Genomic DNA, 24,911 nt, shown 5'->3' with positions numbered 1-24,911 from the left:
GGTACAGGACTTTGCAGTACATAGAATGAGTCAATCTGCTGCCCTTAGCCCTAGAGATATTGTTGTTGCCAAGAGCCCAGTGCTTTCACATATCGTCGTAGAACGTTTCACAGAGTACTTGAGCGTTTTTTAGTTAATAGCCTGGTTATAAGTATTTGTAACCAATGTTCATAATTATGTTGCTTTTAACTTTTTTTTTAACTGCTTTTCAGTTTTGTCTTGAAAGACTTTATCTAGGAGGTTTTATATTGCAAGATCTTATTAAGGGCAGTGTCTTTGAGGGCTGAACTTCCAGTGAGTCTTGTCAGACACTAGAGCAGATCTTTTTATTATACTGGATAGCCGTTTGGAGCTGAGTGGAAAAAAAGCAGATATCTTGCAATTATCTTAAATTCAATGTCTCTTTAATAGCTGGCATGCCAACCAGCTGTGCTAAGTCAAATGAGTAAGTCACAAAACCATAGAAGAACTTTATCATGTGAAAAATCTTGATAGTATGGAAGCTGGAAGGTGGGGAAAAGCAAACAGAATTAAAAAGTAAGATGAGAGACTCAGACTTGGGGATAAGGACTCAGAGGAATGGGAGCGTCTTTGCAGCATTTAATTTTGTGACCTATCCGAGTAGAATAGCCCATTTTCCAAGCAGGGAAAAGTGACTAGAAGTGAGTCCAGTTTTAGGGAAAATTTCACACTTTTTTTTCATGAAAATGACAGAACTAGGGGTAGGGACAGGGACAGGCATGTGTTCAGACTGAAAGGTCTAGGGAACTTCAAGATCCGTAATGTATCACAGCAGTTCCACTGGCAAGTGTGGACTACTGAATGTTGATTCTTTCCAGTATTTCTGAAGAGAGATAAGATCTTTTTTTACTTATTATGAAGTTTCAAGGATTCAGTGAGAAAGCAAGTTATTCTACAGTGAAATGGAAACTTTGATTTGATTTTCATTGCCAAACCATTCTCACAGAATCGCAGAATCATTGAGGTTAGAAGGCAACTCTGGAGATCATCTAGTCCAACCAGGGTCACCCACAGCACAACACACAGGATCACGTCCAGACAGCTTTTGAATATCTCCAGGAAAGATATTCTCTGGGCACCCTGTTCCAGTGCTCTGTCACCCTCACAGGAAAGAAGTTTTTCCTCATGTTCAGATGGAGCTTCCTGTGGTTCAGTTTGTGCCTGTTGCCTCTTGTCCTGTCGCTGGGCACCACGGAGAAGAGTCTGGCCCCATCCTCTTGACACCCTCCCTGTAGATACTTTTACACACTGATGAGATCACCTCTCAGTCTTCTCTTCTCCAGGCTCAACAGCCCCACTCCCTCAGCCTTTCTTCAGAGGAGAGATGCTCCAGTCCGCTCATCATCTTCACAGCCCCTCCGCTGGACTCTCTCGAATAGTGCCATGTCTCTCTTGGAGCCCACAAATGGACACAGTACTCCAAGTTATCATCAGTGCTTTCCAGGAACCTCCTGGATTGTTTGTGCCTTGCTGTGTTGTTCCTCCAGCAGATATATATATATATATATGTATATATATATATATATATATATGTTATTATATACTTATACAATAAACATCTGACTAAGTGGAAGTGGGAAGAGAGAAAATTTGTATTCTAAAAATTATTTAATTGATTACTCTGATATTATTTCACAGATTGTGTGAAATTCTACACAGGAAAAAAATCTTTTACATTTGTGCATCTGAGCAAGGTATGTGTCAGAGCATTAAATCAAAAACTTACTTCATTTTTGGCTGCTAGATCAGCTAATATGAAAGTTAGATACCTTCTTATTACAGTCTGTCTACTATCTTTAGGTTTCAATTCGGAAAAAAAAAAGGAGAAACATTGCAGCTATTTAGAAATATTTTTAATATGACCTTGAGTCCTCCAATGACAAAAGCAGCCATCATAATGAATTCAAGCATTTGAGTACAGGCATTTTTCTCTCTTCTGCACTTTTATTTGGAACAAGAGAAGAAACGAAATGAAGATGGGGCAAAGAAGGAAAGATAATACAAACTATAAAATGATCAATAGAAAAAGAGCAAGAGCTAAATTGCCTTCGATCCAGCTTGAGATATTCTGTGTTCTTTGTTGTAAAAATGAATACATATTTGCATTTATGTGCATGCCTGTGCATGTAGTTGCAAGTGAGTTTGTCCAAGGCTGTGATTTCAGAAGTATGCTGTTCTTCAGTCTCGGTAAATTGCGTAAGTGCATTAAGTCCAGGACTAAAGAAACAGAAGAAAGAGAAGGAAAAATATTTTAATATGAAGTAAAAAGAAAAGTTGTTTTTTTTTACTTAAATATTCATTTCTTATCTGGTATTCACTGCTGCCATGCTAGATTAGACCTACCAGTTTCACAGCAAAGGAAACCATTTAGCCTTCATGGTAATTATCTTCCAGATGCAGCTCACCTTGATGGATTGCAACAACATCACTCTCACTCGCTCAGAAGGCGATTTCCAAAGATAAAACACCATCAGTCCAGTAGAAGAATTTTTAGGTCATTGTAAATAGCAAAGAAATAGTGTTATAGATGAAAAAAATTACGAACTTAATTTTATTAAGACTTTTTAATATGTAAGGAAGACTCACTCAAATCAGCCAATATATGTCATCTCTGGTATTTCAGTCTTGATACTTAGACCACTACACAGCTTTTTTAACAACATACACACAGAAAGTATGAAAAGTAAGATCTTTAAATTATTTCATTTTTAATTACCTAAAAAAACTCTGGTTATAGAAGCAATGGAGATGATGTTCTCAAAAGAATCAAAAAATATGAAGTTAAATTGAGGTGCAATTTTGAATTGTCTTTTCTCATTCTACATTTTTTACCTCAGGAAATGTGGATGCTACCGCAGTTTGAGTAGATTAACAGGTAAGCAGCAGCATCTGCACTTGGTAGATGTATTTCATGGCTGCACTGTCTTATGTACCAAGTGAGAAAACACAACTGATTGATTGATTATTCTGGAATATATTGTAATTAAATTTGAAACACATATTCACTTCTGTTTTTTTCTGTGGAAAGACTTAATCGATATTTGAGAGTTGTATCGACAGCCTAGTATTTTTAATGGTTTGCAGTCCTGGTTACATTCAAATAGTCTTAATACCTTTGACCTGTAACCTTAATGGTCTTGTGTCAGTCTGTCACCTTAAGCTTTTCAATTATTTTCAGTCTCAGATAAGCTTGACTAAAAGACTTCATCTTCTTGTTCATGTAGTCATTAAAGATGGAATCAAAATCAATCCTTCATTAAGATCTGTTGAACAAGTCCAATGCTGCTAGAGAAATTCAAAGCTACATTTCCATAACGTGTGAATCAAACGCTTAGTGGGAATATCTTGTGATTAGTAATGTCCTCTTATTTGCAAATGTTTGAAAGGAAAATTAATTTAGTAGGCCCTTATCGGGTTATACAAGGAAATCAAAAGACCATTATGGGGCATATTCATCATTCTTTCTAAGAGCTAAAACAACCAGTAGAAAAACCACAGAAACGATTTAAGGAAAATCCTAGAAATAATATCGTGCATAGAGACTTTGAGAGCGACGGGCAGATCTGAACTTTCTCAAAGCTCACAGCTGCTCAGATACAGATTTTAGCATCTGTTTCATATCAGTCTAAACAGAGATTAATAGAAAGCAAATATTTAATATGTGCCTATGAATCTAACAGTAAAATAAAAAGTTTTGCACAGATTATTTTTAACTGTATTTACCTTTGAAAATGTGGGATTAACTAGACATTTCTTATTCATTTTATTAGTCAGTCTCCTGCCACTTCTGCACCAAAAAGCCTTGCCCTTAATTTATGGGATGCACCTTTTGGGCGAGTGAAAAGAAAGGAAAGTTAGTTGTTGCATCTGTTTATTTTCACACAAAACTCCTATTGGGATTTTTTGCATTAGCACAGAGGATGGAATTAATCAGACCAAATGGAGATGTCCACATTTGAGCTAATTATTCCAACCTCACTTTATAGTCAATAAAAAGACAAGTGGCATTTCTGGGAATTTCTGCCACACAGGTGGCATTCATCTCATCTTAATGAAGGTATCTAAAAGAGGGCAGATAAACTGGTCTCTAGAAGTGCTCTTTCTCTTCAAATGATTCTTTCTCTCCACTGTCTAAATGGGAGCTGGAGGGGGATGGGGAGGCTAGTGCAGATACACGTCTAGTTTGTAAATGTATAAAGGTTGATGAGACGAATCCTATCACTAATTGTGATATGCAATTTTGCATTTGCAGGAATTACCCTGTACCCAGCATTATTTGAATAGGCAAGTTGAAATTTTGGGCTGCAGCCAAATTTTTGGAGAATTTTCACACCTAGGAAGATGGGGGAAAAAAGACCTTACTGTGAGGATTACATATTGTAGGAAAGATTTTTTCTATATCTCAAAGTCTAAACTGTGTAATGTTCATTAGTGTTACCACAGGCATCACACGCACATCTGCCTTGCAGACTTATATCACATTCCACAGAAGAAACTGTCAATTTTACTGCTTTGGATGACTTTAAAAGGAGAGAAAGCATAAAAATGAAAATGAAGAAAGTAGGATTTGTGAGTAAATTTTTCCATGTTGTTACAGGCCATTACACAGGTGTTACTTCCTGTGCTCAGTTTATATTACATTTGCGAGATTAAAGGTTGAAGTTACACAGGCCTAAACATGGGTTAGATGCAACCTTTGAATAACTCTACTGACTTCAAGAATTCAAATGTTTGTCTGATTTCAGTGCCTCACCTGCAACACTGTTTGAGCTCATACTCTTAAGTGTCCTTGGAAAAGTTCACAAGGCCCATCTCATTAGAAAATTTAAGTAAAATTTAAGTTTAAGTACTCTCCAGCCTGTTCTTTTGTATTTTAGTCAGAAGTAGCACCTATTGTTAGTCATTAGCTGTGGTAAACATCTCATCACAGTTTTTTTTTTTAGTGAAAGCTGAGGCAAAAATGCACCGAACTTTTTAGCCTTCTAGTCATTTCCTACTAATAGCTTTCCCTCTCCTTGAGGCACAGACCCGTATTGTCCTCATCTTCCACTTGCCATTAAAGTGCTTACAGAAGCATTTCATGTCACCCTTGATAGTATCTTGCTAATTGAACCTCATTTCATATGATTATAAGTAGCTTCATAATATAACTGTTTGGCTTCATGGAGTCAGATTTTGCTACATTTACTTTCGCTGAATGTTCCTTTTAAGCTATATTATCTCAGGTAGGTGGAGGGTGTTTACATAAGCCCAGATTTCGCTTGTATATTTAATTCCTTTAAGAAGCTTACTTTGTTTGAGGACTGTAGTTCACCTCAACATCTCTTTTAACAAATTTCTTTACTGGGGTACACAGTTATTTCCCCCTGATCCTGAAGCTGGCAGGGCACTGGCATTTAGGTGCAGACAGTGCAGAATTGGCCTTCTCTACAGCGAGCAGAGGTGCATGGTAGCATGCCAAAGTCTCCAGTGCACTGGGCTGCGCCCTGGGCTGGAGCCCTTACAGACATGATCAAAAGCACTTGTGTTTGGTCTCATTGGTCTCATCCGTCCTCAGTTTAATGACACAAGGGAGAGGTAGCCAGCGACATTCAGCTGCCTTCTCCCCCATCTAACTCTAGAAAGGGGTTTTAGAGAGCTTCCCTTCGAAGCCTGAAGAGCAGGAAGGCTCTGAGCCGCCATTTGGCAAAGAGCCGTGTCTGAAGTGCCCGCCCTGATTTGCCACAGTCCTTTGCACCCAGGCCTGTGCTCAGCGTTTCTCCGTGACAAGGTGTCGCCTAGCCGCCGCATGGCACAGTGACACCGGAGCCTCATGCATGAAACAAAAATGCAGTTATTGCCACAGAAAGGGGTGGAAATGGACTGGGATTTCATCCTGGACTCCATTTGGGTGCTGGAGCCAGCCTGGCCCTGCAGACCTCTGAGCAGCACCCCTTGCCATTGTTGTGGGGTGATGTGGGTCTGGGGAGGCAGCTGCCTTCCTGCCTGGGCACGAAACGCTGCAAAGGTTGCAGAAGCCTCACTGCCCCAGTTTGCTTTGTTCTCAAGACATCACTGATACTGGAAAAATCTTTCCATCCACTCACTCTTGAGAGCTGCTATTCACAGCGTTGATCTTTGGGTGGCATGCCCATATCTAAGCTCTTTGACAGGAGTCAAAAATCACGCACCCAACCAAGAGTAGAAAATACCAATATGTTCTCATCCCTAACGAAAGAAAAGAACCAAACAACCCAAAGAGTTTAAGCAAATCCGTCCTAACCAAAAGCACAGAGAAATGCTATCTTCAAGGTACGCCCTAAAAGTTAAAAAAAACAAATAATAGTAACCATTTTTAAAACATCATTTGGCTATGAATTCCAGAGAGAGGAAAAGTCTCCTTTTTTATCTGTCAAAGCTTAGCACCTTTACTAAAATTGGCTGTTTGGTATTGCAAAAGGATAGAAATGGGCTATCCAAAAAAAGAGTCTTAAATGTATTTCTAGGTGAAGACCAACATCCTTGATTCTGTTTGCAAACTTCCAGGCAGACAACAAGAACCATGGAGCCCCGATGTCACCTAATTAGGATGATGCAGCATCTTGCATCAGCCCCCTCGACCCTTGAATTTGAGGGACACCCTGAATGAAAGCAGTCTAGAGACTGCCGGTATATAAAAATGTTGAAACCTCCCAGCTAGAAAAGGAAATTGTCCTGGTAACTGTTGCTACCATGTGTATTTCATAACAGCTGAAGGCCACTAATTGGGGACTGAATTGACAAGGAAAAAACCCTCAACCAAATAAGCCTGTAAATAGAAAGATGTTACTGGTGTCATATCCTCTCTGTTGCTAGCTTGATTACGCAGGACTTGCCCATTTGGGCAAATTTGTTCATGTCCCAATATCAGAGGATGTGTAGAGAAAGTCATCGTATTATTGGGGCTAAGCGAGAGTGATGTAGGAGTAGGGTTCATGGGCACTGTGCCCCATGTTTCTCACTACTCACATGAGGTCCCTGGGTAGCTCTTCTGGGAGTAAGGAACAACTGCCCTCTGGAAATACTCAGCAGGAAAAGTTTCTACCCATGGTGTATCCTCTGCTGCCATTGCAGACAAGTTACCACCATCTCATTAGCATTACCAAAAGCAGAGGGCGGGTGTTACATCGGCAGAAGTAGAGGCAGGGAGCCCAGGCCCCTCTGAAGTCAGTAGAAATTGTGCCATTGATTTCAGAACTTCACCTTTTAGACTTCACCTTTAATCTTTATCTATCCTTAAGCATATCTCAAGCAGTGAGTGTACTGTGTCATATACAAAGTTTAAAAAGATGCTGTGAATTCTGGCATATGGTTTTCATAAACTCATTTAAATTCAAAGTTTAAATGAATAACTGCCTTAGAAAAAATGTATTATTCTGCAGTGCATTATGTGGCAATAAAGATTATTAATGTGAGAAATTTCAAGTTACAAAGTGTAAACATTTTTTTCTTGAGAACTGTGAGGAAATGCTGGTATTTTATAACAACAGTGTTGTTCCTTTTACCACCATCTGACTTGGAAGCAGTTAATGGAATTTGTTCAAACTTTTCTAGGTAAAAATTGAATCTGTGCAGATATCAAACCATAAAAGTGCAGTCTTTCAAAATCTAGAGGTAGTCTTGAGACAAGTTCTTTCACAACCTGCCCTCCAGCTTTCTCCATCCAGGTCAAATGTTAATTATTTAAAAACTGAGCAGTGGTGGAGCAGGGAAGAGAGTATGTGTGCATGTGCAGGAACTTGTTATCTGAGATGTAAGATAGGAAGCCAAAAAACCTCAGATACTGTTGGTGACCGTTTCTGATTTTGCCTCTGACTGTTTGTATGATCTTGAATGTCTTACTTAAGTAGAAAAAATTAACAGGCTTAAAATTATATTTTTTTTGTGAGTACACACAAATCGAACTTGAAGTCTCATCGGAGATTTGGGAAGGCCTGTTGAGATGCATATGAAGGAAAGCAATATTAAATAGTTCTGTGACTTCTCTACATTCAGCGGTGCTGGATTATTTCCTCGCTCTAGAAAACTGTATTTACAAAGGATTTGATGACCTTTTATTAAACAAGGTACAGCATGTAGGTGATGTAATTTTATTTACTGAAAATTCCATTCAAAATCCAATAAAAGATATATGTCTAGTGGAAACGGATGTGGGAAAAATACTTCATTCTGGAGAAACATTTTAAGCAATGGGAAAGAAAAGTGAAGCATGGCATTCAAAAATAGTTTTCTTCTAGTTGCATTTAATTTCCCACAGAATACTTCCTAGACTAACGACTGCGGTCATAACCTAAATTGTTCAAAACTATTAAGCAAATTAATCAGTGAATTTATTCAGAAGTACATCAGGTTCTCTCTTACAGTACTGGTCTTTGTACCTGCACAATAGGTTTCGCATGAGAAGCATGAAACTGATGCTGGGAGTCAGTTTATTTGCTCTTGTTGGGGACAGGAGCAAGAAGAGAAATGTTGCAACCGTTTACTCTGCATAAAATAACTTAATCACATCCATTAAGTCTGCAAGAATGAATCAAATCACAAACTTGTAATGCTAGTGAACTGCTAGCTACTTTCTCCAGGATTAAGGGGAGACATTAATGATAGTAACATTTTATTAATGCTGTTAATTTAACAACTTAAAAAAAATTTAAAGGTCAATAAGAATTACCACCTGTAACACCTAGAGGCAAATTAGATTGAAACTGTTGTGTGTGATTCACGCTTTTTTCATTAATGTTTTCAATCTCCTGTAAATTCTATACAGATGTAAAAGCTGTGGGTGATCATTCAATGCATCAACAAAGCATCTCAGATAGGAAATTAAACAGTGAAACTATCTTAGCATGCATTCCCTGCAATATTATGTTGCGCTCTCAGCCTGGGAAGTGCAGACAATTCAGTAAGTGGTCCCATACCTGGCTAAGAAAGGGGCTTTAGGGGCAAAGCTATGTTGTTTTACTGCTTCATCTCTTAGAACTGTCAGTTTCATTCCGCCAGTTTTTCGGCTGTTAAATATCACTGCTAGAAACCCTGTTTTATGAAAACCTTTTAATTCTAATCTTCAAAGGCATGTATATTTTCCCTTCTGAGATTCTGAGGTCTCTCTTTTTTTTTTTTTTTTGTGTAGTGTAATTATGCAGCAGCATTACATTAAAAAATACAGAAAAACAGAAAGAACAAGATAGACTTTCCCCCCACCCATTAATACTTCGTTTTCTTGGAGGAACAGAAAGAATCAGAAGGAGTACATTTCTTTATTAAGTTGGGAAGGGGGGAAGGTTTGTTTCCTAATTCTAAAATTCAAAGGAGCGAACACATTTTCTTTGTGAAGGCTCAGTTAATTTTTGCAAAAGTAGCAGCACATTTACTGTCTGCATCATTGGTTGCCATTTTGGTAACAAAAGTGCTCAAGTTTAGAATCACCAGACATGACTGACTGGGAGGAAAGTGTACTTGTCTTTGTATTTATTTCCCACATTTCCCATCTAATCACTTTGAATATAACCATGACATGCCCCCCCCCCCCAAAGTTCCTCCTGTGCCAGCTGTTCTGTTTTACATAGCTTGCTTGGAAAGGGAACTGTGGCATTGTTGATGGGATACCATATCATCTCCATCCTTACATAATGTTATTTACATAATGAATTTGCTCCATGTGCCTGTAAATTTTTCTCCCTCCTATCCCTAAAGGTTATGTCACTTGGAGACATAGTTGGCTTTTTCCATAATATGCTAGACAAATCACACTAGAATACTTATGTTCCCCGCTCTAAATGGTAGGGTCGTTTGAAAATGTTATGGGTGTAGATAAAGGCACAGATGAGGGCTTCAGAAACAGTACTACAGAGTAGGAAAGAGCCTAACTTGGTTGTCAGAGCCCAGTTGGAATTTATCAGATCTGAATTTAATAAACGTGGAAACTTCAGAGAGAATCAGACTAGATTCTTAGGAACCTGTTGTAATCTTGAAGAAGATATCCAGCAGCGTGCATTCTGTATGTCTGTCACTGATTCTAGATAAAACTCACAGTTTATAGGTAAAATTTTCACTGCTTTTTCTGCTTATCCTGCAAATAAAGTGGCTCATATTTCACTTACTACAATAAATAAATTTGCTGACTAATTTTGCCTTTAATGATCCCTTTAGCCTCTCAGAAACAGACCTAATTTGACCTGCTAAATCTCTGTGACTGGAGAAGATATATAAAACAGGCAACTTTAAAGGGCTTAGTCATGCAGGGCTTTCTGTTATATTGTAATCTAAGCAAATAGTCTGCAAGTCGTTTCTGAGAATCAGATTTTTTTTCCTTGCAACCTGGGAATGTAGGTTTCAGCAGTGTTTCTCTTTCCATTTTTGGTTCTATTTTTCTCATCATGTACTTTAACAAAGTCTCTTTTTCTTTGTTTTTTTTTTTTTTATTCCTTCTCTGTTCTATTTTTCAAGGTTAATAGAACTACTTAAATGTTACTCTTTTTGCTGCTAAACATGATGTGAACTCAGTACTGCATGAATCTGAAATGATCTTTGGAGCATGTAACAGCTGAGGTCTGAAATGGGCCTAAATGTATCCTCTTTTTCTTGGACATTATCCAGAGTTTTATCATCTGAATCCTAAATATTGCTTGTTTTACACTATCACAAACTACAGTGACAGAACATCATAGAATAACAATGAAATACAAAGTAATTGGGCCATTCTAATTTGATTGCAGTCTAATTATATATATATATATATATATATACACACACACACACACACATACATACATATATATACATACATATATATATATATATATATATATATATATATATAAAGCAATTTTAAATATTTGCACAAAATAAAAATAGTTATGACAATACAGTGTCTGAAACTGCCTTTGGAAAACCACTGAAGAACTTCTCTGTGGTTCCCAACAAGCTGAATCAAGCTACTCCCAGCAGGAAAATTGCAGTGACATTTTTCTATCTTAATCTGAGCCTATTTCGAGGTATAGGCCTTAGGCCTGCTTGTGAACTAACAATAACCAATAACATTTTGTTCCTGTTGATTCCAGAAGCTCAAATGGCAGCATTTCTACTTACTTTTTGCCCAGTGCTCTTTTGCGAAGTGGTCTGGTAACTAGGGACAGAGCGGGCAGGTTGTGCAGGAGAAGGACGGGAAGGGATGCGTCACCTTCCCCTACTTTTAAGGATATCAGGGAAAATAAGTAATACTGTCTGGAACTACAACTTTTCTTCAGTGTCTCAAGGATTCACTGTCCTTGTTCTGCAAGGACGAAACCTTGAAGTAAAGAAAGCAGATTCATAAAGCTGTGTGGTGGCTGTGATCTTCCAAACTTTCTTCAGGAACTGTAAAATGCAGGGACCAATTCCTCCTCATGGAAAGGTAAGGCAAGTACCAGGCTCAGCTGAAACAGTAAAACGAAGAAGGCATGTGCCTTTCTCCTAAGAATACAGTGCACTCTCCCTAATGCGATAATTGTTCTGCGTACAGCCATTCGAGGAACTGTTGCATTTGATTTGCTTTCTAGGGGAAGGGGTGATTTGAAGAGCTTAACCTTCAAAGCCACATAACTTTTCGCATGAAATTCCACATTAACTCCAGAAGAAAAACATGAAATTCAGGTTTAGATATCTATGCCTTATTCTACTGATGCGACAAAGTGCTTAGATTATAGTTTTTTGTGAAGTATTTATGGGTCTCAAAAGTCTGCAGTGAAACTGTATAATTTTTAATTTCTATGTTCATAGTTGAACACAGGTAGGCTAGTATGGTTTTATAATTTATTATCTTCATAGTTAATTCAAAGGGACTAAGACATCAGTTAACAGATAATGTCCACAATGTACATTTTTTTGTACTAAAAATAAGGGGAAAAGGTCCCAGTGCCATAGACCTTGCACTCAAAAATTTAGCTCTGGAACTGTGAAAAAGAGAAATACAAATACCAAATACCAAAGCATTACATAAGATTGCAATTTATTAATTTATTTCTTTGAGAAAAAAAAGATAATGTAATGCCTCGGTGAATTCACATGTATATTTATTTTCATCTTCCCTGTTCCTCTTCTTGAGTGAATTCTACCTAAAGCTACTGAAATGCAATATGCACGCAGCTGAGATTAGACTCAGACTGGAATATAGAATATCTGGATATTATGTGAGGGGAAAATGATAAAATGGAGGAAAAAAACATACATACTGTGAAAGCGAGAATAACTAAGAATATAAAGGCATATACAAAATCCTCAGAGTGGCTATTACATTGCCTCGATCTTCCCAAAGCAGCTTAAAGCCTTACGCTTCCATTACAGAGTTGTAATTCATTCCAAACAACCTAGTACTTCCATTGGGGTTTTTCATGGAATAACATACAAGACCGTAATGTGGTTTCTCTTAAATTACAAGTGCAGATTATGTTCTACCTTTTACAAGAATGTTTAACCCAAACTATAAGAATATTAGGGCAGAAATGTATAAAGTCACCCTATACTGAAGAAAACCATTTAAAGTTTATTTTTGTTCTGTTCATTAGGAACAGAAGAAAGACTGACAAATGAAATCTGAATTGATTAGTTATCATGAGAACTATATTAGACTTGATGCCAGGAAATTAAATCTTGTGGTACCAAAGCAGTTAAACCCAGATCTAGAAAAACAAAAGTCAATCCTTTTGTCTATAGGCTTACTGTAGCTTTTCAGTACTGGCTGAAATTTAATATTTTTATACTTAGAGAAAACAGACCAGGCTTAGCAGCAGATTTGTTTTAGCCTCACTATTGACCTTTGGTTTGCTGGAGAGAACTGTCTGTATTTTTTGCACCCTGGACAAGCCTGTATGGAGCAAATAAACATTAAGGGGTTCTCCCCCCTGCAAAACGTAGTCTTGGGATTTCTGCAGTCTAGTGTTAAGAGATGCGCGTTGTTTAAGTAATTCTGAAGCACCTGTCACAGACAAAGTACTTACGTGCAGAACGTTAATCATATAGTCAATGGGAAATCTAAATTAATGGACCAATTTTAATTACTGAACACAGAGGACGCCCCTCCACCCTCCACCCCCGTGCTGCACAGATGAGCAGAACTACTGGAAATGGGTAAAAAAAATCCTAATGAAGTATAGAATAGTGACAAAAGGTTTCTTTTCTAAACAGAGAAACTCCTTTGGACACTTTTAAGCCAAGAATCATTTCAAGGAGTGGCAACGAGGACCTCTAATCTTCAAGCTGCTGGAAAACGTGGCCTCTTGTACAGGTAAGGCTTGCCAGAACTTCACCTTTGTTGCCCTTATGTTTTGGCAGGTAAGGACGAATCAGGTCATAGGAACACCCTAGGTTTTCCACTTGGGAGAAATATTTTTAGATTATGATGTGATGTGAAATCTTGTTGGAATCTGTAAATATAATGAGTTTCTAGTGCAGGCAAGTTAATACGTATCAGAAGAAACAATTTCTGAGAAGAGGAAAGGGATGGTTCCCCTCAGGTATCTAGCACACTCAGCTCTTGTCTGTCTTTAAAAGCAATCAGCATTTTTTCATAATCATAGAATCATACATGTTTTAAGGGACCTTGGCAGGCCATCCAGTCCATTCTCCTGTTTAGAGCTAGTCCAGTTAGATTGGGTTGCTCAGACACTTGTTTTGAATATCTCTGTGGATGAAGATTTCATAGCCTCTCTGTGGACCTGTTCAAGTGTTTGATCACCCTCCAGGTGAAAAGTTTCTCCTGTCTCTATTCAGAATTCCCCATGTTCCAGCTTGTATCAATTGCCTCTTGTCCTATCACCATATACCTTTGAGAAGAGTCTGGCTTCATTGTCGCTATAACCTCCCATTAGGTAGTTGTAGACAGCAGCAAGATCCCTCTTCTTAAGTCTAAACAAGCCCAAATCTCTTAGCCTCTCCTCTAATCAGCTTGGTGACCCTCTGCTGGATTCATTCCAGGGTGCCAATGTCTTTCTTGTATTGGAGAGCACAAAGCTGGGCACAGCCCTCTGGACGGGGTCTTACAAGTGCTGAGCATGGGGACAGAATCGCCTCCCTTGACCTGCTGGCAAAAATCTTGCTAATGCAGCCCAAGATACTGTTGACCTTTGCCACAAAGCTGCATTGCTGGCTCACGTTCAAGCTGGTGTCCACCAGAGCCACAGGTCCTTCTCTGCAACATTGCTGTCCCACCCATTGGCCCACAGTGAGTACTGGTGCATGGGGTTATTCCTCCCCAGGTGCACGACTTTGCACTTGCCATTGCTGAACTTCATGAAATTCCTGTCAGCGCATTTCTACAGCCTGTTGAGGTCCTTCTGAAAATAGCCCTGCCCTTTACTATATCAGCCACTACTCCCATTTGGTATTGTTTGTGAACTTCCTGAGTGTGCACTTCTGTCCCATTGTTCAAGTTGTTAATAAGGAAATTGCACAGTATTGACCTGAGTATTGATCTTTGAGGGACACAATAGGTAACCAGCTGCCAGCAGGACTTTGTACTGTTGATCACAACACTTTGAGCCTGATGAGCCAGCCAATTTTCCACCCAGCTTATCACCTACTTGTGTAGTCCACATGTCACTAATTGGGCTATAAGGATACTGTGGAAGACGGTGTCAAAAGTGTTTTACTTTCTAGGAATTTTTACGTCTGACTATTTGAATTTGCCATTCTTTCCCCCTACCCTCTTTTCTGTTCCTTCTGTGAAGAGCAATCCTTTTTAACTACTGAAAATAAACTGTCATCCAGAATCTCACTTACCTCCAGACACTGAACAGAGATGCCTAATATTGCCTTAAGCTCCCTTGAGAGTCAGCGGAGATAGGGACTTCCAGAGCTAAATCAGCTTGTCAAAATCTGAATTAACTCCAAGAGAGTTTTCTTTTCTCGGTAAGCAATTGAGCTTGTCTTTCCCTTCTGATTTTAAGCCTGTGTTAATCTTTTATGTTGATTCCTTCATATTTATGGATGGATGGCTAGGTACCTTGCGTGATTTCTCTTTGATTCTTAGGTTGTTGAAAAACTCTTGGTACAGCCACAGTGATTTCTAATACTTCCTTTCTGTCTTGCATCAGAGCAGTTTCCTGTTGTCCATTTATAGCCCTTTTCAGTTACTGCTACCTTTCTGACAGTCTTCTGCCATTTAAATTAAGTTTCCAGAAGACTCCATCTGCCACATCCTTGAGTTTGTTACAGTTTGCTTTATTTTTATTCTAATCCTCTGACACCTACCTCTCCTTATAATAACAAAGTCTTCTCATTCACTTTCCCCAAGCTTGCTTGCCACCTTTATATTTTCAGTGATTTTCTGGTGACAACAAAAACAAAAATAGCCACTTCACCAGTTGCTTATTCTAGATTTCAGGGGCGGTGGAGGGGGTGGGAATCATTGCTCTAAAAACTTACTGGGCTAGCTCTCTGTGCATATACTAGGAAATTTTAGCACGTCTAGAAGTACCACTGACCTTTAGAGCATGATCCTTTGTGCTAATAAACTGTCAAGACTATTCCCTGATGTGAGCTTGGCCCTTCCAACTACTACTTTCCCCAAGTATTTCTTGGGGGCAGTTCCAGCAGATAGCCATTCTGGGGGTCATTCCTAGTAGGCAGTTTGCATGCAGACACTGTTTTGGAAACTAAGAGATTTTTACTTGATTACATGCCACTTTGCCTTTGTACCAAGGAACATTCTTGGATACGTTTAATTTCCTAGTATAGATGATGTCTATGTATCCTGTCCATTTGCTTTTCCAATAGATTTGAAGACTCCATGTACCACTAGGTTCTGTAGGATTCTGCTGACAGTTTGAAAAAATCCCTCCTCCTTCTCCTGATTAATGCTTTGCAGATTTTTGTGGTTAAACAGACCTGTATCTCATCTCTTCTTGAACTTCACAGAAAGTATATACATTCTTAACATGAACCTTAGCAGTCTTTCCACTGTGTCTTGCATTTTTGCTCCTCAGGCAACAGGGCACACACACCTAAGTCTTTCCTAAAAGGAGCTTTTAACTATCCCAACCTTGACTTCTGCCTTTATCTCTTCCTAGTGGTAACGGTGGCCGTGACCTGTCCAGGCTTAATGAAGTTTATCTCTTCCTACCCGCAGCTGAGAAGATTAAGTTAACCAGTGACCAAAGCAGGTTCCAAGATACAATGCTAGAAAGATACAAGGAACTTACGAGCATCTGACAACTATGATACCGATATCTCCAGAGGGCTGAGTCCACAACACCTCAGAGGTTAGTTGAACGGCAGTTGTTCAATGACTTAATTGGTTTAAATGTTTGCAATTATGTGTTGTTTGTGGCTTTAACTATAAATATTGTTGACTTTTCACTGAGAAAAAAAAGATAAGCTATTGAGAATGGTACTTTCAAATGCTACAGTATTTCAGACATGGTAAATTTGTGAACAGAGTTCTACAGAACATATGTCAGGTTAGGCATTTGCAATTGAAGCTTTATCACCAAATAAAGATCTTCTCCAGGCTTTTGCACAGGAGCATTTTATAACACCGTACTGAGTAGACAAATGGGTCTTATACCTCCATATAGCGAGTCAGATCAAGAGCTGGCTCAGTTTCACAGCAAGAAGAGCATGGCTCTCTGCTCCTACTGCTGCTGTGACAAAGGAAGGGGAACAGACTGATGCTGCTAGAAGGAACTGCTTCATGCACAAGCACCTTTCACATTGGAGCCTCTTTCTTACTGGTATCAAGAACAGCAGAGGAAACAGAGGACTGTGCAAGCAGGAGGTGAGGATTCAGGCTATGCATGCTGCTATAACACCTCTTTCTTGTCTCTTTTAGCATAGGCAAAACAGAAAATCTCTTCTCTGAAGTTCGAGGACAGCACTAGGCAGCTGCCTAATTCATCTGCTCCGAGCTCTCGTCAGATCTGCTGTGAGTAGCAGAAGGAAGGTTCTGATTCAGAGAGGAATAAAAATATATCTTTTTTATATGTGTTTATTCAGTCTGGAATCCAGCTTCACCACTTTTAGGAGTGTTTATAAAATTACACATTCTAAGCAGCAAATGTCCTTTTCGCTTTTCTAACAAAATCAAATGTTAGGTTGTTACCACTAGATTGCTAAGGCTGCTGGTACTGAAAATTTGATTGAGGAAAAAATTTGACTTCATCTTTTCTATAGAGAAAGAAACATTGCCCTTGCGTTAGCATCGAGTCTCCTCTGGCAAAAGTCATAGTGCCGTTCTGTCCATAGGTATAGAAATAGAATTTATGAAGATTTATGGAGGCTCCAACATAGCTATTCAAGAAAACGTATAGGAACATGATAGCTAAGGGGCAGAGCGCAGATATTTTACTCTCATACTTCTCACAGATCCCAGAGGATCTCTGTTACTGTGAATTTCATCTTGGCAAGAAATGACTTCGGGTTTTTTGTTCTTTTCAACCACATAGGTATACTTTACTTTTCTGTTCTTTTGAAAGATAGCTCCATAAACATGAGCAGGAAATAGCAAAGAAGCTGATAGATCTTGCATTGGGAAAATTACAATGAAAGAGATTTAAAAAGATAGTGTCCTCTTTTGATATAAATAATTTATGAACCCTGGAGGCTGATTCGATGAGAAGGAGCTTTGAACACAGTATATATCCATATACGATTTTAACCTTCATGCAAATCATCAAGTTCCTCAGCTGAATCATTATTATATATTTTATTTATGAGTGATTTTACTCACTGATATGCTTCACAGAGTATAGAGCAGAGCCTCATGAGCAATTTGAAATTAGGATACATAAGACGGAGAAAACAAAGCTGTGTGGTACTCTTATGATCTGCTATTACGATACCATGAGGTAGACAAAAATTACTGAGAAGTTTATAGTTTTTAAAAGTAATTTCAAAAAGAAATGGGCACAATCATATTGTGCTTCTTCAATATTTATTTCTATGCTTAGCCTCATAATAGAAGTGAACATTAATATGTGGATTGTTTGAAGCACATTTGTAGGAAGGGAAGGGACGAGACAGGATGGGAAGAGCAAGGAGGGGAGGGAAAGGAAGGCTAAACTTTGGGCAACAGATGGACTATTTCGTAGTTCTGGTTTGTTTTTGGAGTGGACTTCAGGTGTCTTCCTTTTGGTGTGCTTGGGTTGTCTGTCAAGAAGTAGTTGATAATTAATAGTCCGTTTGCAGATCTTGTCCTGACATGGAGCACTCACTCAGATGTAGGAGCAAGGAAATGTTCTTGGGTCTCATTGCATAACCACAGCCACAGAAACAGCAGGACAGCTCCTAAAAGTTTTCCTTAGTGAGTTTTACCCAGCGCTGATGGAATGAATATGTAATCTGAATATGTGTTCTTCTTCCCTTTGAAGTAGTAGCAATGCAATTGCCATAGAAGAATGAGAATCACAGGCATCACTGAGACTTCTGTACTAGACTTGGGGCTATCTGCTTTCAGGGAGACTTTTCTTTACTTTAATTTGACCATTAGGATTTCTATGCTGTCCAAACATAAAAATACAATGCAACAACATGAGAAAAGCTATACTGGGTCAGCTCAAATCTGACCCAGATATCTGTTATTCTTCCTCTGACCACAGCCAAAAGCAAGTACCTGTGGTTTTGAAAGTATGGTGTGTTAGAAAGAGCGCAGTTTCAGATCATGATCGCTTCTCTTTTTTTCTCTTTTGCCAGTCAAAAGTGTCCATGCAGAATGGTTTTCTTTTGGAAAATGTGGTTTAACAGAATTAAGACACTGCATGGAGACAGGCTGATTTAGTAGAAGATTAGAGTGGAGAACAAGCAGACAGTCTGGCAGGCTGGCTGGAGTCCTAAGGCTCCCGGAGATAGAACCAAGATGCATAAAAGACTGCTTTTTCCAGTAGTGTGGTTCCTAAACTTGTATTCTGTGAAGTAACACTTTTATGCAATCCTGTTTGTATATGGACATTACAAAGAAATATTTAGTTCCAAGATAAGTCTGCTGTCTTGCATTTACCTACTCATGTAAGTGATAGCATAGAAGATGCTGAAGACCAGTTGTTGACTAAGTGGGGGAATCAAAGGTAAAAGCTCTGTTATTTGAAGTGAGAATCAGTTTTCAAGGAAGAAGATTATGAGATGTTCCCATAATCTTGATAATGTTTCTTTTGAACTCTAATGGGCAAAACCATGGCAGAAAGAAAAAAAATGGTGAAAAGGAATTAAAGTAAGAGATCAAATAGGAACTGAAAGTTCTGTAAACACTTGAAAAAAGACTTAAAATTTAAGACAGGAATTAAAACAGCATATGCATGTTTTCCTAGAAAGAGCTGAGAAATGACCTGCTGGTAAGAAGTATATCTTTATGCAAAACTGAAATGTTTTATGATTCACTTGGAAACCCAAATTGGAAGATCTCCATCTAAACTGTTAGGACAAAACAAGGGGAATTAGATTGCTTTTTACTAAGTAAATGACTTCCTTCAACTTGCAGGTTCCCAAAAGTTTAAACTGCACCAAAGCTTGAAGAACCGTGACCTCATCTTTAGAAGGAAGCAAATGTATAGCAAAGCTGACTGGACAAAAAAAATTTAATACATGGCAGGTTTTGAGGTTTTAAAATTTTTCCTTGTGTATGAGAATCCACTGCTGGTTTGCTATGAGAAAGCACGTCAACAGCAGCCAAGGGCAATGTAACAGTTGAAAAGAGATGTTGCAGCAGAAAATGAAAAAAAAAAGATGCTTTAAGTTACCTGATCTTCAGAACCCTTCCATAATGGACATAAATGCTAGTACTTACAGTCTGAGAGAAGCATTCACACATTGAACACAAAGTCATGAGTGTATGATGGCTTAATATGGAAAAGTCTAAATGATCAGGAATTATATTATTGCACTACCCAGTGCAATGAGAAAAATCTAGAATAATACAGAGGACTTTGAAAGGATTTTAAGAAAACACCTAGTGTGGCCCCTTGCCGCATAGCAATATCTACAGTACATACGAAAACATCTTCAGTAGATCACTTTCACCACTATAATGTGTCAGACCACTTCTGCTCAGGACAAACTATGTATCACAGGTAGTAGCTTTTTAGATATGAGAATTGTGAAAGGCAACTTGTAAGCCATTTGGAGAAACTGCATTATGATGTGACATATATTCATTCATTCTGTTATAACTACAAGAATAAGGAAGTGATTTCTTACTGTATTTGGCACCTCAAAGCTGAGATTAGAAAAAGAGTGACAAGTTTTCCAGGGGAAAATAGGTTTTTCAGCACCAACAGATATTTCCTGTTGTTCAGTTAAAGGCAGTTTAAGAGAAAATCTGTAAGAGAGGAAGAAGAACATCACTAGGGAGATAAGGATGGGGCTAAGAACAGCTTAGGCCACTGATGTGAAAAATGTCCCGACATAAAAAGCATACAGCGAATAGTTAATATAACTTGTAGTTTGAACATTATTTCTGTTCTCCCCACCGCTCATGCATCATATTAGATACCATTTGTTAGGTCACAGGTACAGCTGAGAAAGGGGTGTTATGATGGGGATAAGGAGAAATTTATGAAAGCTGTTTGGCTTAGCATCTTCATTCAGAATAAATGTAAGAAAGAAAGGCATTAAGCTTCTTTATAGAATAAAGCAGATGAAACAACAGGAGCTGTATGTGCTCACAAAGAAAAGTGAAGCTAAGTGATCAAAGAGATTTCATGAGCAGCTAAATTGTACATGATAGAGCAGTGGGTCTGAAAGAGAAGCAGCCACTGAAATAGTCAGTCTTCAGAAAATATCCAGAGGTAATACTAGAAACAAACAGGGAAATGGGAAGCCAGAGATCAGAGTAGGGAAGAAACGGGGATTTGGAAAACAGCTGGGAGTACAACAGAGATGACTGGAGATATGTGGAAGCTGGGAATATATGGGGCAATCTGGGAGGAGTAGGGGGTTAGGATCATGAAGATATAGGCTATTGGGAGGTAGGAACAGATATAGAGGTCTGATGATAAAACCTGACGCCCTCTCAGAGGCATGATTCATTTAATATCTTTTTATGTATTTATACTGACAGGATAGAACAAGCTTTGGAAGATCAGCATCTGAAGCATTTGAAGATCAGCACTTGAAGACAACAGAACCACGGGTCACAAAATGTAGAGATAATAGGTTTGGACAGATGTGATTGTAATGTTGTCAGCTGCTGCTATTCTCTATTAAGGCCTTCAGTATTTGCTCTTTATTCTTCAAGCCAAAGCCCTTGGAGACAAGTGATTAGAGGCAAATATTAGCATTCATTTTTTAAAGAAGATTCTGAGAAAATTTTGAAATAATGACCAAAATGTACACTAACAGTTAAAAATCCACAAGACAAATAAAATTGCCTGCAACTGTTTATTTTAAATCTCAGATTTTCAGAATTAACTCTTTTGAGACCTGAGCCATAGTTTGTTAACATTTGACAATGAAATGATGTAACTGAGGGCAAAAATTGGCCAACGGAATCTTTTGCAAACTATGACTGTGAAAGGAAGGAATGAAACACTTTTCTATTCAAATTGTACTTCTGGGGACCCTACAGGGATTTTGTCTGTCTTTTTTAAATGGTTGGATTTTGGGGTTTTTTTTCCAACTAAAATAAAGATATTTTGTAAATTGAAAAAGAAAAAAACTAATCAGAAGTAATTGTGATGCAAAAACTACAAAGGACCTGTGTTACATTCAGTGGCCTTTTTTTCAGAGTGTAGCAATTTTTAATATGGGAAATGTGAGGAGAATCCTAGAGTGAGCTATATGGGAAGATCTGCAAAACTGTGTACCAGGAATAAAAATAAGATGGGTGAAAACATCACAGTTTTCTGTAAACTAGAGTCCTAGGTAGTTTGATTTCTGGTTCTGATATTTGAAATTCCCTTGTTTTTATTTTGCTCTTATACATTTGCTCGAAGGGCTTTCTGCTGCAGCAGCAGAATTACATATGCTTTCTCAGTTCCAGTTGAACCAAACAAAATACCTTATATTACATCAGGTAAGACCACTTCTACCAACAACATGATGGTAAAAGGAAGACAGAAAGTTTTACTTTCTACTGTTAGGTGGGTAGTTACCTTATAGTTCTCATTTATTTAATCAAAAGAGAAAGGGGGAAGATACTGATGTCTGCTCTAAAGCAGCGCAAAGCAAATACTCAGCTTCAAGCAGCAATGACATCAGTTTTTGGATTCTGGTCCACTATTTTAGTCTGTTACAATCAGAGAAAAGGTAGCTATATTCTGCCATGTCAACCAGAACGCTTCTTTTGTACATCAACCTCCACAGCTAGTTTAAATGACTGCCGTTATATATTGTAGCTATAGGATAAACAGTAATTAACACAAGAATCTTTGTTTTTGCTAACCAGGCTGAAAAGAAGTGTTTGAGTATCCAGTTAAGCCAGCAAGTAGAGAAGTATCTAGTAACTTCCATGCGACAAAAGTTTTAATTAGATACCCTGGAAAAAAGAAAGCAGATAAGGATATGCACCAAGTGAGCAGTGCTGCCAAACTTACATATAAAACCCAGCAATTCAGATCTGTTAATGAATGCAAACATTTATTATTTTTAACTTAAATTAATTCTCTTTTCATATATTTAGCCTCTGATTTGTGAGAACTAAGCTAAAAATCTCTTCAAGAGTTTTTTTTTTCTTCTATTGCTTTTTTCATCAGAATCTGTTAAGAAACAAAAGTTTTTGTGAAGATGATTTGATTTTGACAAAGATTGAACAGGTTGAATGTGAGATGCCAACAGACCCCTGCCCAGAAGGTATATTTTCCTGCCAGCTCACTTTTCCAGCCTCTCGGTAGCCTGTCCTCAACAGTTTGTTCGGCTGGCTGATACGGGAATTTTTGTGGTAGCAACTGCTTTGGTCAGTCTGAGATCTCCCAACTCTGGGCAGCCCAATTTCTTTCTTGTCTTCTGCAGGCCATTTCAAATGGTGTTGGTTTGAGCCTGTAGTGAAGGTTGGTTTTCATTTTTTTCACTATTTTGAAGTTAAATTACCCTTTTTCTACCTGGCACGGCTTTGAATTCTGATAATCCGCGGGACATATCTGTGAGTATTCTTTTTCACACATTAGAAATATGCAGTCTTAATGAAAGCTGAGATCTCCTGTCACAGAAGTGAATGATTTTAGAAGAACAACAGCTATTAAAAAACACAATGAAGTCTCAACAGCTGGCAAAACTAGTAGTTGCAAATAACTAAGAACAAAATGTGGCCTACAAAATTAGTTGTTGAAGAAGAGGTATGAACTGGAAAAAACACAGGTTTCACTTTCAGATGCTATCATGTTTTGAGTGTTGACAGTTAAAGCCTTTTTCTTATTGAGAGAAAATACAAAAAAGTGCAGAAGGGTGAAGGGGCCATATAGATCTCGTATGTTGAGGTTTTGGCAGGGCATCAAATACTGAAATAGATTCTGAAATTATGCTGTGGTAAGTCACAATACTTATTGTTCCCGTGCTTGTCCGTAAGCTGTGTCCTCTGTTTACACTGTTTCTGCAGTGATGCAAAACTTAGCAAGAAGTATCTGTTATTTGTGGAAATACCTGGCTGGCTGGGTTAGATCACGGAGAATGGGAGCATGAGCAACCAAGACTATCAACTCATAACTCCCTAACCCAAACTATTTATTACTCAGCTGTTGGCTAAAACATTCAGTTTTGGAAATTTTTTTTTTTGATGGAGAAATTTCTGTTCTTATAAACAGCTCTTTTTCAGGAAAAGTTTGCTTTGTTGAAAATCCAGTATTCAGCTGAAAAAACACTTTGATAAGACTTTCGGGCCAGTTCTAAAACTGTCAGTAAATCTGGTCTATGGAACATTGGAGTTTAACTGATTATGAATAATCCCACTGACAGAGCGTTAGTAAGCAACAGTTCCAAACCCTGCTCCTCTAAGGAAAAGGCTGTTTAGTGCTGGAAAACTGAGGTGGTTGTCCAGTCATTTACTCAATGCAATTTTTTAAATTTTTATATATAAGCCTACAAGTACTTTAGCTAAACGCCAACACTTTTTCGTCATTGTTCGATATCTTGGCAGTAACTTGTACGCAGAGCCATTTCCTAAGCAACACGAAAGAAAAATACCTTAGCGGAAAATGAGTGGTATATATACAGAATCGACTGTAGGTTATTCGGGGACAGCTGTGGCAGCTAAAGCTAATTAGACATCCATGCGATTAAATATACACCTGGCTATAGCTGTATGTGGCGACCGCTTTCAAGGTGATACTGTCACCTGAGCGATAAATACGCAAATGCCTAAATAGGCAAAACCCTGCCGGGAGCTGCCGTTTGCGCATCTGTAGGAAGCGCGAAAGAGGCTGTAACCGCCTGAGGGAAAACCTAGCCTAACGCGACCTGCTCAGACCCAGCACCTGAGCGCTTCCCTAGCCGCTTGGCAAGGGGGCTCCGTCGGGGGAGGACCGACAGCGGAAGGAGCAGGCGCCGCCGGCGCTGCCCGTGTCCCGGCCCGGCTCGCCTTGCCCTGCCTCGGCCTCCTCCTCGGCCACGTTGCGGCCCCAACCGCCGCCCCCCTTCCCGCGCTACCTGTGCCCCTAACGGCCGCCCGCCAACGGCCGCCCCCCGGCGCCCCCGCCTCGCCCCGCCCCTCCCCCCTCCTCCCGGCGGGGAGGGGGCGGGCCCGCCGCGCCGCGCCGCTTATCTGACCCCGCGCCGGGGTGGCCGCGCTCTCTCTTTCGCCCAAGCTCTCGGCTCTGCCCGCTCGCCATGCCCAACATCGTGCTCTTCAGCGGCAGCTCCCACCAGGACCTGTCGCAGCGCGTAGCGGACCGGCTCGGGCTGGAGCTGGGCAAGGTGGTGACCAAGAAATTCAGCAACCAGGAGACCAGGTGCGGGGGCGGGACGGGGAGGGGGGGGCGCGG

General features: G+C 39.2%; 1 protein-coding gene and 1 long non-coding RNA gene across 3 annotated transcripts in view; one reads left to right on the top strand and one right to left on the bottom strand.

Annotated features, from left to right (window-relative positions):
* Positions 1-1,160: 1,160 nt before the first annotated feature.
* Positions 1,161-24,828, bottom strand: LOC138062444 (uncharacterized). Its single transcript, XR_011136453.1, has 2 exons — positions 24,697-24,828; positions 1,161-3,847 (listed from the first exon to the last, which is right to left on the bottom strand). It is a non-coding gene; the product is annotated as an uncharacterized lncRNA (long non-coding RNA).
* PRPS2 (phosphoribosyl pyrophosphate synthetase 2) overlaps positions 24,652-24,911 on the top strand; it is a 29,676-nt gene continuing 29,416 nt past the window's right edge. The window contains exon 1 of one of the 2 annotated variants that reach the window (XM_068920515.1): positions 24,652-24,878. In XM_068920515.1, the coding sequence (XP_068776616.1) occupies positions 24,757-24,878 (122 nt within the window). In that variant the 5' untranslated portion in view covers positions 24,652-24,756. The remainder of the gene's footprint in view (positions 24,879-24,911) is intronic. The other variant, XM_068920508.1, reaches the window with a different exon arrangement.

Source organism: Struthio camelus, chromosome 1 (genome assembly GCF_040807025.1).
Source record: "Struthio camelus isolate bStrCam1 chromosome 1, bStrCam1.hap1, whole genome shotgun sequence".
NCBI classification, from domain to species: domain Eukaryota; kingdom Metazoa; phylum Chordata; class Aves; order Struthioniformes; family Struthionidae; genus Struthio; species Struthio camelus.
The sequence above is the reverse complement of the archived record's forward strand: the minus strand, read 5'-3'. Positions and strand labels throughout refer to the sequence as shown.